This window comes from Strix uralensis, chromosome 21 (genome assembly GCF_047716275.1).
Source record: "Strix uralensis isolate ZFMK-TIS-50842 chromosome 21, bStrUra1, whole genome shotgun sequence".
Lineage (NCBI taxonomy): Eukaryota > Metazoa > Chordata > Aves > Strigiformes > Strigidae > Strix > Strix uralensis.
Window position 1 is genome coordinate 6,773,527 of NC_133992.1, and position 13,469 is coordinate 6,786,995.

The window sequence follows — 13,469 nt, forward strand, 5'->3', positions numbered from 1 at the left end:
GTTGCACCCACAGCTAGTTGCTGACCAAGTCAGGAAAGGTTCGTTAGCTTATACGCAGGGAGGTGCAGCTAACTATCGAGGAATTAGCAGGTAGAAATTATGTTGATAGGTGTACTGGAAATAATAGATCTTGTCATTCATTTAAGTGGCACCATGTGTCAGAAGCTGCAGATGACTTTCACTGCCATTGTGAGTTATTTTGATGATGCTATTCAAAAAATAAGTTAATGAGTGTTCTTGCTTTTGTAGACAGTCTTTGTGTGGGGAGCTGTGGTGTTTAACTCCTGATTTGTATGATGCTGCTAACAAATCATCATTTGTCTAAGTTCCTGAAATACTCTTTTTGGCAAACGTCTTTTTTCAGAGCTGTAGTAGGGAGACTTATTTTTCTGGATGCGTACGCCAGGGTCAGAATTTGATCTGTAACACCTTATAGCACAGATGGGCTTTTCTACAGAGTTCTCAGGAAGAAACAAGAAGCTGAGGGTAAATGTTCTGAAGGCCTGTGGCAAATTGTTCTACCTTATGTAAAGGTGTTGCGATTTTTCACTTCACCCAGTTTTATGTTCCACTTAGAGTGAAGGATGAAACTGTTACGGAAGAATTTATTTGGAGGAGAGCATTGAATATAACTGAATAAAATAATGCTCTATACTTTCATTAGGTTTCTTTTTACAAACCTCAGATGTCCAAGTAGCAAAATCAAATCGAGCTGGTAAACTGATATAAACGTGATGCTTCTTTGATGAGTTTGCAAGTCTTGCTATATCAGTTGTCACCCTCTTTGGGTCTTTCCTGGGTTCTTCCAGGACATGTGAAACTGGTCAGCTAAAAACTAATGTTCCTTAAATCATTTTTCTTGTATCTTGTATTGCAGCATGATCTGCTCCGAGTTAATTGCAGGTTTGAGAAGGTGTAAGCTAAATGGAAGCCTGAAATAGTGTTTGTTATTAAAATACTCTCCACCTTTTCCCTTTGTTTACAGGAGCAGCAGAGAATTATGGACAATTCTTCTGGGCAGATCAGCTTTAAGAGAACCAGTAAGTCTGTGTCTTGCTAAGCAGGTTTGCCCATCACTGAATGGACTCCATGGTCATATATATAATTTGTATGTCTCTTTGAATATTAGTGAGAATATGTTTTGCTGCTTTTCCCTCTTCCTCAGTGCAATTTTTGTTCCTCTGTCTCTGCTACTTGTTCATTCTTCCACTCCTTGTTTATAGCTGCTTCATGAACTACCTGGTTCTCTGTGTGGAGCGGACTCAAGTGCTACTTTCTAGACTGGCTGGCCTGGGGTATTCATGAGTAGTACAGCCTGCTTCCTTATTTTCAGGGACGGAGCCAGTGCTTTCAAGAATTTGCCCAGAGGTTGGAAATCCAAATGTTTCTGAATCCAGTCCATTGCCTCCTATTTCCTCTCCCTTCCTGTGATTAGGCAAGGCAGCGAGCTGTCTCATACAATAATACGCCTTCAATCAGTCTGAATCATAGATGCTTGTCTTGTGTTGTTCCTGTCTCTTTGTGGTGGTGGAATTTCTTTGCTTCGCTTAAATTTAACAGATCTGATAGGCAGCACTCTACGTTGAGGAATCTGTTGAGTAGTATTTGGTTCTTCTTTTAGGCACAGATTGCGGCAGAATTGAACAAACACTGGCAGAGATTGTTAGAGGGACTTTCATATTATAAACCGCCAAGGTATAGTAATTGCCTGATTTTTAGAAATTAAGCTCTAAAATGGGGTCTCCTAATAAGTAGAGGAGCATGTTGAATATTTCTCTCTGATTAAAAATAGATTTTTACTCTCTTGCATGACTTGAGATATCAGGAGAGAAGTAGCAAGAGAAAGTACTTAATCCACATAACATTTTTGGGCATGAAATACAGACCAGAAAGAAGTAACAGCAGTTTCTGCTGTCATTACTAATGTTAGGTAGCTCTTAACGCTTGCCTCTGCTGAGCTGCAGTGGTCGTGTGCAAGTATACAGCCTGTGGAGAAGTGACTCCTCTTGACACTCAGTCACCCCAGAAAGATATCGAGGTTCCCTCACTGGAAAAGGTGGAAATGAATATAGCCTGCATTTATTATAGTAATTCTGGTTACAGAATATTGTTATATGAAATGTTGAAAGGCCATTGAGGAAAAAGCAAATGATCACTTTAAACTGGTAAAACTAACACCTTTGAAATTAAGCCTGTTTAGTTCATTCCTTGGGATTGCTGCATTTTTAATGACTCATATTTCTTTTTTTCCTTAGTACAACTTCAGCAGAAAAAATAAAAGCTGATAAAGATGTATCTGCTCCACTGAAAGAGTTGGGTCTGAGGGTCAGCAAGTTTTTGGTGAGTGAAGGTGCTATATGATGATTTTTTATCCCTGCGCTTGGAATGCATTGTTATTGGGATGCTGATATTTAAGTAACCTTCTTCATATTGAATAGAAGCAAACTTAAGTGCCTTTCCATTCAAAATAATCTAAAGGATGTTAGAGGTACATGTTGAGGCTGTAGGTCAGAATTTTCAAAAGTGATTAGTGACCTCGAGGTGTTCTGATTTTTCTGATTAACATCCCTTTCTGCTGGAAAGAGCCGCGCTTTTCAGAAGCAGTCACCTGCTTTTGGTCTTTCTTGGGTTCTTTCAAGCCATCTGAAACTGCTCAGCTAAAAACTGATGTCCCTTAAATCAGTGGCTATGTTTGAAAATACCCGCAAGGTACCTGCAATGTTCCTTCAAGCCAGAAGTTTAGAATTCAGCAACTGGTGGCAGGAGCTTTATTTTAAATGATTGTTACGCTCCTTTTGCTGAAGTTAAGCTGGCTGTATCTAAGTGACAGCAAAGCTCATGTATTTTGCTTTAAACAGAAGTGCTGACTAAAGCAAGCATCTGTCTGATGCAAAAATTTTCTTTTGGAGTATTTTGGAAGTTACTTGTTTTGAAGAGAAGAGCTGCCTGAACATTTGGAGAGAATCTTCATCTTTAATGAATTCAGATGCCTTTTATTCATTTCAGAGCTTTTTTTTTTTTTTTTTCAGGGTCTGGATGAAGAGCAGTGTGTGCAATTGTTAGAGTGTTATCTTCAAGAGGATTACAGAGGAACAAGGGACTCCCTGAAGGTTCGTAGCTCGCATTTATGTTCTATTTGCTCCACATCTGTTCCTTAATACCAGTGGTTTGTTGATGCGTATGGTCACACGTGAGTCTGAGTTCTGATTTGGAAGTGGCTTTGTAGCTTTTCTTCTCTGAACCCAGAATGCTCAAGTGCTGCTTTAAGGAAATGTGATAGCAGATAGCCAGGCCTAACTTTCTAGTACTCTTCCTGCTTGAATGTCTCTGCAGGAGCTCAGCTCCTCTCTCTATCACAGGAATACGGGAAAACTACAGATTAGTGAAGGAGAGTGAGTGAAAAAGAATAAATACATGGTTAAAAATGAATGGTTTGGCTTTGTGCTTTTAGAATCTCTCTTTCCAAAAGAAATGGAAAGAAAAATTGTCTTTCTTTACTTTAGCCTTTTTTTTGAATATGTATTTTCAACATGCATTTTGTCAGTAGGTATTTCTGCAATAGATATTTCTTTATTTTGTTGTGGTTTGCTTACAGACAGTTCTTCAGGATGAAAGGCAGAGTCAGGCTCTGATGCTTAAGGTTAGTCATTTTCATTTGTATTTTCTGTCGAAAAGATCTGTTGACAGAGAAGCTATAGATCCAGAAAATCTTGGAATAATTGAAGTATTCCTTCATATAAAGAACAAATTTTAGAAGATGCTTCTGAAATAGGGGGATGTGCTTATAGATTTGAACAGTGTTAATAGTTGCTACAGAAAGAAAATTTTTGGCTTAATATCAGGGAATTTAGCTGGGCAGACACACGCTCCCTTGTTTTTCAAAGCTTGTAGGTTTATATGTTATTGTCTGAAGTGACAACTCTGAAATGGAGACTGGTGATCATAACTGACAGAGGATAATAGGGATGAGGAATGAAAGATCATCTCTCTCTGTCTTTTTGCCTTACTTTTCCAAATTTTCTCACTTGGCAGTGTAATTATAGTCATGTCCCAATGGGCATGTTTTATTGAATTCTGTCAAGTTAATTAAGTTATCTGAAAAAAAATACTTAAAAACTACTTAGTTGAAACTCCATCTGTAGTAATGTTTGAGCACCATATATTTTTGTGATGAAGGCCTTGGGATGGGAGAGGAAAGTGCATGGGAGTTGGACACAATACCAAACTGCTATTGATGACACTATATATTCACAGCTTGCTGACTATTACTATGAGGAGAGGATCTGCGTTCTGCGCTGTGTCCTCCATCTACTCACTTACTTTCAGGATGAGAGGCACCCTTACACAGTGAGTACAGGAACCTTTTCCTGCCTGTGATGACACTGAGATAGGCTGAATATGTAACTTGTGTAGTAATTGTCCGCTTGTGATTGTAAAAAGCATGTGTGTGTGCGTGTGAGAAGTTCATTTATTTATTTGTTTATTTAAGGCACAATACTTCCAGTGTGTTGAAAAGTTGGACAAGGAACTAGTTCCTAATTACCGGAAACAGTTTGAAGCACTGTACAAAGCAGAAGCTCCTACATGGGAAACTCATGGAAATCTCATGGTATTTTGTTTTTTGCTATTATTTATCAAACTTATAAAGTCTTTCTTTATATGTAGTATATTGGAAAATGTGTATGTGCCGATGCAGTTAAAAAGGATGTTTCTCCTGGTCTGAGAAACCTAAACCTCGTTTCCTCTCTAGCAGAACACGCTTTTGCTCAGAAACAGGGAGTTGCATGGAACGTACTGTTCCTTCCAATAAATCCATTGATAACCCTAGGCTGACAGGTAGTTGTTCATAATCTCTCTGCATCAGCACCCTCTGTATTTATAGTGGCTTTCCTTGCCATTCATACAAACTGCTGGCTACACAAACTGTTGAAATGCTTCAACACTTCTCAGTTTCTCACTGCTTTGGCTGACCTGTGAGCTTCCACATATGATGGTCAAACTTTTCCTTCCGCAGACAGAACGTCAGGTTTCCCGCTGGTTTGTGCAGTGCCTCCGTGAACAGTCCATGCTCCTGGAAGTCATCTTCCTCTACTATGCATACTTTGAAATGGCACCCGATGAGCTTCTGGCATTTGCAAAGATGTTCAAAGAACAGGGATTTGGCACTAGACAAACCAACAGACATTTGGTAGATGAGAGCATGGATCACCTGGTGGATCGTATTGGGTAAGTATCGCGGATATTTGTGAAGTGAGTACAGAGAAAAGCAGTTGTTTTCCTCAGGAAAAAAGCATTTCTAGTTCTTGCTGCTGCCTCTTGAAATCACTGCTATTTCAAGCTCAGCTTATTGTGATGAAGGCAGAATAGCTTTTCTGGTCACACTGGAGGTTTGTGTCAAAATGAAGGTGTGATTGCAAGTAGAGAGGTACCCAGATACTGGCTTTAATATCTAGTATATAATCTCGCCCCTGATAAGAATGGCAATGAGGACACGGTACCACTCCTTCTTAGATGGTCTAGTGGAGAAGTGAGATTGCATTTACAGTCCTGTGCTGGCAGTCCTTCTGCTACCTGCCTGGAGCTGTGCACACTCTGGCCTGTATCGTTAACTGTGCTGCCTCAGCTCAAGCTACTGTGGGTCTGCTTATAAAAATGGCAGGAATGTCTTAATTTTGCTGCATGGGACAACTCGAGCTGCAGCCAGGGGGAATGAAAATCCTGGCAGGTGGCAGAGAGTTACAAAGGTGGAAAAGCTATCTTCAAATTTCAGTGACTTTTTTTGTCTGTTCAACCAGAAATGGTAGTTCTGAAGATTGTGATCTGTCATATACTAGCATTTCAATACAAAATTTGGATTGCCTGCTGTTAATATAATTTTTTATTGCTTCAAAGAACAGCTGAACGAAAGCAAACTAAAGGTTGTTTTTTGACCACTTATTACTTTTAACCCCCCCCCCCCCCGAATTCTTAAACAAAGTTTCTGACCTACTTGTTTTTATTCTTTTCCTGCCCGTAGCTACTTTAGTGCTCTTATTCTGGTGGAAGGGATGGAAATTGACTCCCTCCATGAGCGTGCTTTGGATGACAGGACGGAGGAGCACAAGTTGGCCAATAACGAGCGCATCCACCAGGTAAAGCACTGGCAGAGGGACCCCTTGTCAGGCCTAACAATACAGAACTTACTGTGATTATCCAGGCAGTGCTGTTTAAAGATTATGTCTGTAAGTTTCTGTTCCTTGGGTTTGTTGACCGAGTGTGGGAACTAGCATCCACATAACATTCTGGGGCAAATAAGAATGAAATTAATTCCTTTCCTGCTTATATTTCCTTGGTGTTCCTGGGACTTTTTCTAAAGAAAGTTGTGTGCAAAGGAATAGGCACTGTGACGTTTCCAGAAGGGAATGAAACAAAAGATTAGTAGTGTCAGTGTGTTTAGGACAGAGAACATCTGAGGTTAGACCAACTATAAGTCTGTAAACCATGCAGAAAAACAGACTGAAGCTGCAAGTGTATAATTTGGTCAGTTGCATGTTTGCAATAATTATCTGCAAGGGAAAGGTGACTGGTAGCAAGAAGACACAATCAGATATATGCTTGCTGAATATGAACTTCTTTCAGAAGTTCTCAATTATTTTGCTTTTGTCTTGTCCTTGCGCAGGAGATGGACAATCAGCTGCTGCAGTTAGGGGATGTCTCACATCATGCTCTGGTGCTTTTGGCCTGGGCTCTGCTCCGTCACACTGTAAACCCAGAGGAGTCAACAAACGTTATCAGGAGAATGGGCAGCACTGCTATCCAGCTGAATGTTTTCCAGTATCTGACAAAGCTGCTGCGATCGCTGAGCAGCGGGGGGAAGAATGTGAGTTTCTTGTATATGTAAACTCTTGAAGGTTTTTAACTGCTACTGATGTAAAGATATGATGGGAAGCGGATGATTCTGAACCAGTGTTCTTTCAAACTAAATCTGCCTTTAAGCAGAGTATGCAGTAAAGCATGTTTTGTCATCTTGGCTTCCTTCAGTGAAGATCAGAAATCAAGTTGAAATGAAAGAGATTTTCATGCGCAAAGAATAAAAAAAAAAAAAAGCTTTTGTAAGTTGAGAAACTACATCTCTTTTGAGCAGAACAGACTGCATTTGCTGATTTGCCTCCATAAGTGTACTTGCCATTGTGGATCTTGAGTATTAGATGATTTAACTCTGCACTATTCTCTGTATATGGTTTCATTAGACAATACCATGTAAGAGAATAAGCTTCTTTGTAGGCAGAAACCAGTGAAAGCAAATCCTTTTGATTTCTACGAACAGTTAGTGCTTTTTTTTGATGTTTGGAGGGCTTTTCTAATGATAATGGTAGTGGCAAGATTGCTTATTTCAGTGAAATGTTTCATGTTAATGTTGAGCTTAACTAATGACTGCTTCCTGTTTTGCTGCCCCTCTGCTGACTGCAGCAAGGATGTATGAAGAAGGCAGTTGCTCGGTCTGTAAAGCAGACTGAGTACAGATACAGTGTGTTCTGTAATTCATAGTCTTTCTTGTAATGGCCTTGTGTATCCTTTCTTTCCAGTGTACTGCCAGCACGGCCTGTATGTGTATTTATGGACTTCTCTCCTTTGTCCTGACATCACTGGAATTACATACATTGGGCAATCAGCAGGTAAGCATCCAAGGTTCATTGTGTCTGTTACCCAATTTAAAATAACCTGTCATAACTGGTGCTAATTACTTTTGTTAAATTTTAATCCTGCATTTGAGACTGCAAACTTTATGTGACTTAGATCTAGAAGAGTGATTTGCTGTTTGTCTTACTGCATTTACACAATGCAACCTTAGTAAACACCTCTGCAGACTGACTGATTATTAATGGAAGAGCATATCTTGCATTTGAAGTCCTATGGATTTGAAACTAATTGTTCACGTGTCATTTCCAAAGCAACGGAAATAATACATGCTCCATTTCCAAGTTTGAGAAGACATACAGCCCTTCGCAGATGCAGTGGGCATGTTTGTCCTGGCCCATCCATTCATGATAAGAAGCAGGCTCTAGGCTGGCTGTGTGTTCTGGGTTTGGCTGTGGTGGGTGTGTGTTTCTCTTCAGACTAGAGGAAATAGTTACATCTTGACTGGTAAACATGGAAACTTAAAGTCCAAAGATGTGGCAGAACTTGGTTGGGATGAAATCCCCCTGTGTAAAGTAACTTCTTCATCCTCTCTTCCTTTGAAGGATATAATTGATGCCGCATGTGAAGTTCTGGCAGCTTCCAGCATTCCTCAGCTCTTCTGGAAGACGGTGTGTTGGCAAGTCCTTTGACCTACCTTGCTTATAACTGAAACCTGATAGAAGATCCCCTTGTAGGAAGGGAACAGACTGATTGTATTTAGTTAGTTTCTAGGAGGGCATAAGGAGCTAGTGGTCGTTTGTATCTGTCTTTGATTTACTTTTGCCCTTTCCTGCCTTTTAGGTACAGCCTTGGCTTTACTCTTGAAGGATACTGGAACAAGTTTTAATATAGGTGATAGTTTAAACCAGGGCTGGGGTTGCAAGGATTGAACTAACTGCTGGCAAAGGCATCATGCTTATTTTTTTGTTGTCACAGAATTAGGATGATATGTAACACATTACAGTCTTACTTCCTGCCTTATACTTGCACACTGCCTCATGCTTTAGTCTGTGCAAGGACTGGAGTGATACTTTTGTGCATGATTAATGTTAAATGTACAACTTAAAAAGGAACTGTATCCTTGTGCTATACTGAGACCATTTTAGCATTTTCTTTTAGTAATAAGACATTTGTTTTCTATTTCCACCAACAGGAACCTACTGCAGGTCTGGGTATTATCCTGGACAGTGTGTGTGGAATGTTCCCCCATCTTCTTACTCCTCTCCTCCAGCTGCTCCAAGCCCTTGTGTCTGATAAATCTACGGCAAAAAAGGTACAGGATCACTCTTGGTGTTTAAGAGATGATTTATTTCAAGACAAGGATAACATGCTGTGCGATACTGCTGTGTGACTCTTTGTTTCCATTATATGTGCTTATCTCAATTGCAATGTTAGATAACAGACATTAAGCTCTTGTCAAAAACAGTGTACAGGGGCTCCTTTTTACTGTTGTGCTGTTGCAGGACACTGTTTTCTAGCGTTTAGAAAACTTTTCAACTCTAATGGCTGAAGATTAAGATACTGCCTAATCTTTCATGTTATACTTTACTCATAAGAAGTTCCTGATTCATTAGATGAGACTTGTCTGGACATGTGGACTGTCTAACAATGTTTTGGTAGAATTGACATATTAGAAGAATATTGTGCATGTCAAGAAAACTTGCATATTCCTGAAAATGACCTGGTTTGATTCATTTTTAAGAAGATCTGGCTCTTTGGCTGTGTTGTTCAAGCTGTCTCTGTATGCAGGTATACAGTTTCCTGGATAAAATGTCCTTCTATATTGAACTGTACAAGCATAAGCCTCCTGATGTGATCTCTCATGAAGATGGCACTCTTTGGCGAAGACAAGCTCCAAAGCTCCTCTATCCTCTTGGTAAGAAAACAGCACTTAACCTTTTCTTATTGAAATGCTTTGGGGAATTTAGTTCTTTATCTGGTTTCTAACTCTTGGGTAAATTTGTGACTTTATTTCACCTGCTTCTTCAATCTTTAGGACTAGGTCAAACAAATCTGCGGATACCTCAGGGAACAGTGGGCCAGGTGATGCTGGATGATCGGGCTTATTTGGTACGATGGGAATATTCTTACAGCAGCTGGACACTGTTTACCTGCGAGATTGAGATGCTGCTCCATGTTGTATCGACAGCAGGTGAGATAGGCTGGGAGTATGAAAGAGAATAAGTGTTAATTGGTATCCATTTGAGGTTATTAGTAGGATTGAACAGCTCGGAATACTTTCCCAGAAACATAATTTTTTAAATTACTGTTATAATACTGTAAAATTCACTGCTAAAAGCTAAGAACAGGTACTGAGATGAGGTAAATTTTAGATGAGGGAGAAGTCGAGATAGATAAAATGTTTTTTGGTATGGGGAATGATCATGGGGATGTGTGGTAAGATTAACATGTGTTGTTCCAGATTTGGTCACTGCTTAAGTGTGACTTCACATTCTAGTGTTCGTTTTCTTTACCCAGATGTGATCCAGCATTGCCAGAGGGTCAAGCCCATAATTGATCTGGTTCATAAAGTCATCAGCACTGATGTATCGATAGCAGATTGCCTTCTGCCAATCACGTCGCGAATCTACATGCTCCTGCAGAGGTAAATCACTGACTGGCATGAAGTCGCTAACAGCAGAGGTACCTGAGAAGAGATAATGAGCTGGAAGAATGGCTAATTACTCATTTTGCCAAGAGCTTTGCAAGAAGCCTGTCTCAGTGCTTAAACTCCCCAAGACTGGTATTCAGTTCTCAAGACTGTTCTGGCTACACGCTGTTCAATGCTTTGATGCAGCAGAACGGCCCCTCTTCCACTTCTTTGCTGAATATTGTGCAATTTTATCCATTTAAAGGCATTTTTATTGGTAACTGTATTTACATGAAAGGGGAGTAAGACATATCATTAGAGCTGTAGCTTCCAGGTGTTAAAACAGTTGCACTTATTAACTCTCCTCTCAGTGTTAACTGCCTGGGAATTGATGTTCTGCTGCATAATTATTGTTCTCTGTGACAGTCTGCTGTCTTGCCAGCCTTGCCTCTAGCAGTAAATTGATCTGACTCAGGTGTGAGGGGGAGGTGACAAGTCTAGACTGAAAGTGCAGACTCTGGAGTCTGTATTTACCTGCTTAGATTTTATACTTGTGTATTTCAGTGAGAGAGAAGCCTCTTTGATTAAAAAAAAAGTATACAGGCTAGACCACAGGTGTCAGTGCATTTTATGCATACTATTTCTCTTTTGTAGGCTAACAACTGTAATCTCTCCCCCTGTGGATGTTATTGCTTCTTGTGTCAATTGTTTGACAGTACTGGCTGCTCGAATGCCAGCCAAGGTGAGGAAATGACCTTCTGGGTTTGAGAACTAGTGGACACATATATGTGAGTGAGAGGGAATATCTGTACTCTTTCTCTTGTAGGTTTGGACTGACCTTCACCATACAGGGTTCTTACCATTTGTTGCCAATCCAGTGTCCAGTATGAATCACATGATTAGGTATTTGTGATCCCTTCCCCCCTTTTTTTTTGGTTGTGTTGGTTTTTTTTGTTTTTGGCCTAACCTATTCATAACATGTCATAAGAACTTTTTCCCAGTATGAAATCTGTGTATCTGATGTCTCTCACTCATGTCAGAATCCTGCTCTAATAAACCCTCTTGCTGATTTCACAGTGCAGAGGGAATGAATGCTGGGGGCTATGGACACCTCCTGATGAGCATAGAACAGCCTCAGGGCGAGTACAGTGTTACCATCTCCTTCCTGAACCTGGTAACAACTCTTGTCCGGGTGAGTGCTGCTGGAATGGTCTGCATGTGAATCAGCTGTTGCGATAGGAAAGTGAAATACAGCCGTGTCTGAGATCCATCTCCTGTGCAGCAGGTCTCCAAGTAATCATTGGTTGACACTGTGCTACTGCTTGGGCTTTCTCTGTAGTCTTATTCTTAAAAAAAAAAATTTGATTCATCTGCCCTACAAAGGAATAGAAGTCACTTGTAAATCTATGTCCCTGTGCTTGATAGTTTTCTTGCACTTTAAAGACATATGACGTATCTTCCTGAAAACAGTTTCTTGTCATTTTAACCAGAAGGGGGACAATAGGATTTCTGTTTCTCCTAGGGACAACTTGGTAGCACCCAGAGCCAAGGCCTTGTGCCCTGCATTGTGTTTGTCCTGAAGGAGATGTTACCAAATTACCACAAATGGCGTTACAACTCTCACGGAGTGAGAGAGAAAATTGGTAAGGATGTTGAAGGGGGAAGAAGAAGGAGGAGGGAGGGGATAAAAGGGATCACTCGTCTTCTCAGACAGTGTGTGTGAATTTTTCTACCTTTTTTATCATACCTTTTCTAGCAGCCATTTGGGATTTGCCTTGTATGTCTACCAGTATTGCTAGACGCTGTGATTTGTTTGAAAATAGTAGAAACTAGGCAACAGATCTTCCCAAAAACTGAGCAGTCCATTTCATTTCTGTTTTAGGATGCCTAATTCTGCAGTTGATCCATGCTATACTGAATTTATGCCCTGAAATGGATCCTCGCAGTAGGTAAGACACGTGATGGATTTCAGATCTGCGCTAGCCTGGCTTACAGTGCAGGAGTTACTATGATTTTTGTTTCAGTTTTTGAATGCGAATGACTAGGAGTGAACTGGCATAGTTGTGTAGTGCTGGTTTCAGCTCTTTTTTGTGTTACTGAGTACAGGAAGGGTAGAAAAAGATTAGGGATAGAGCAAACCACATTGGTTTCTAGAATACCTGGTGAAGAAAGGGAAAACAGTAAACAGATTTCCTGGGACAGACTGCCATCCACTTTCTAATTTGGTGTGTCCACTCTGAAGAAAGCAGAAGGGAGAACGAAGTAGGGTCAGTGGGGGTGTAGAAATTAAGAGGTTACTTTGTGGTAGTTTTCTAAGTGCTACGTGGCAAAATACTGCATGTGCTCCTAGTGATGAAGTCCTGTGTGGTTTGTGTCTCACAGCAATGCCCCCAGCCTTCAGTCCTTGTGCATCTTCAGCCTGGCCAACACTGAGGCAGGGCAAGCTGTCATTAACATCATGGGAATTGGTGTGGACACTATCGATATGGTAATGGCCTCCCAGCCTAGTAGGTGAGTGGTGTGTTTCATTTCAGTAGCGTGGGGAAAGAAGCAGATGATATTTGAAATGTAGCTTTTACCTGATTGCATTTAACGGGGGGGTCAGCGTAGTGGCTGGCCGTGGCAGCCTGCCTTGTATGCTCTGGAGGAACAAGCCTTGTTTGTTCCAGGTCTGTACATAGTCTTTGCTGTGCACTCCATTTCATGCAGTTGTTTTAGTTTTCTCTTTCTAAATGACATTTGGAGTATGCTGGTGGGTGTAAATGTGCTCAATTGTTTAACGTTTGCTAGCAGTTACATTTTTTTATAAAGAATTCACTTGAACTCAATTTTGTAAGATTGAATAACTGAATTAGAAGCAAGAGGATTAGAGCCAAAGTTAGAAGTTCTCTGTCTTCAGGTAACACCAGAGTTCAAGTCAAGCTATGCCCATGAATAAATTGTAATAAAGGTTGAACTGTAATTTTGGAAGTGCTAGGGATGATCAGTCTATTCAGGATGGTCTGAAGGCAGCTTGAAGTACTCTGGAAGTACTGAAGATACCTTCAGTGTTCAGTGCCTTAACTTCCTTGTGTGGCTTTCTGAAAGCTTGAATCTTTTGATTTAGCTGTGGTTGAATCTCTCTCCATCCTCTGTTCTCTTCTCCTGGCCAACTTTATTTGACACACAGCCAGCCAAACTTGCTAGCATGTTGTTTCTAGTGTTTTCTTCTTTCAAAACA

At 40.5% G+C, this 13,469-nt stretch overlaps 1 protein-coding gene across 1 annotated transcript in view; it reads left to right on the forward strand.

Moving 5' to 3' along the window:
- The window catches only part of NUP188 (nucleoporin 188), a 29,407-nt gene that overhangs the window by 966 nt on the left and 14,972 nt on the right, over positions 1–13,469 (forward strand). The window contains exons 2-23 of the mRNA XM_074891043.1: positions 986–1,040; positions 1,622–1,695; positions 2,256–2,340; positions 3,030–3,110; positions 3,596–3,640; positions 4,255–4,347; positions 4,490–4,609; positions 5,015–5,226; positions 6,017–6,131; positions 6,659–6,859; positions 7,566–7,655; positions 8,223–8,288; positions 8,813–8,932; positions 9,409–9,535; positions 9,656–9,811; positions 10,138–10,264; positions 10,904–10,991; positions 11,076–11,152; positions 11,327–11,441; positions 11,772–11,892; positions 12,132–12,198; positions 12,632–12,760. Of these exons, the coding sequence (XP_074747144.1) occupies positions 986–1,040; positions 1,622–1,695; positions 2,256–2,340; positions 3,030–3,110; positions 3,596–3,640; positions 4,255–4,347; positions 4,490–4,609; positions 5,015–5,226; positions 6,017–6,131; positions 6,659–6,859; positions 7,566–7,655; positions 8,223–8,288; positions 8,813–8,932; positions 9,409–9,535; positions 9,656–9,811; positions 10,138–10,264; positions 10,904–10,991; positions 11,076–11,152; positions 11,327–11,441; positions 11,772–11,892; positions 12,132–12,198; positions 12,632–12,760 (2,364 nt within the window). The remainder of the gene's footprint in view (positions 1–985; positions 1,041–1,621; positions 1,696–2,255; positions 2,341–3,029; positions 3,111–3,595; positions 3,641–4,254; positions 4,348–4,489; positions 4,610–5,014; positions 5,227–6,016; positions 6,132–6,658; positions 6,860–7,565; positions 7,656–8,222; positions 8,289–8,812; positions 8,933–9,408; positions 9,536–9,655; positions 9,812–10,137; positions 10,265–10,903; positions 10,992–11,075; positions 11,153–11,326; positions 11,442–11,771; positions 11,893–12,131; positions 12,199–12,631; positions 12,761–13,469) is intronic.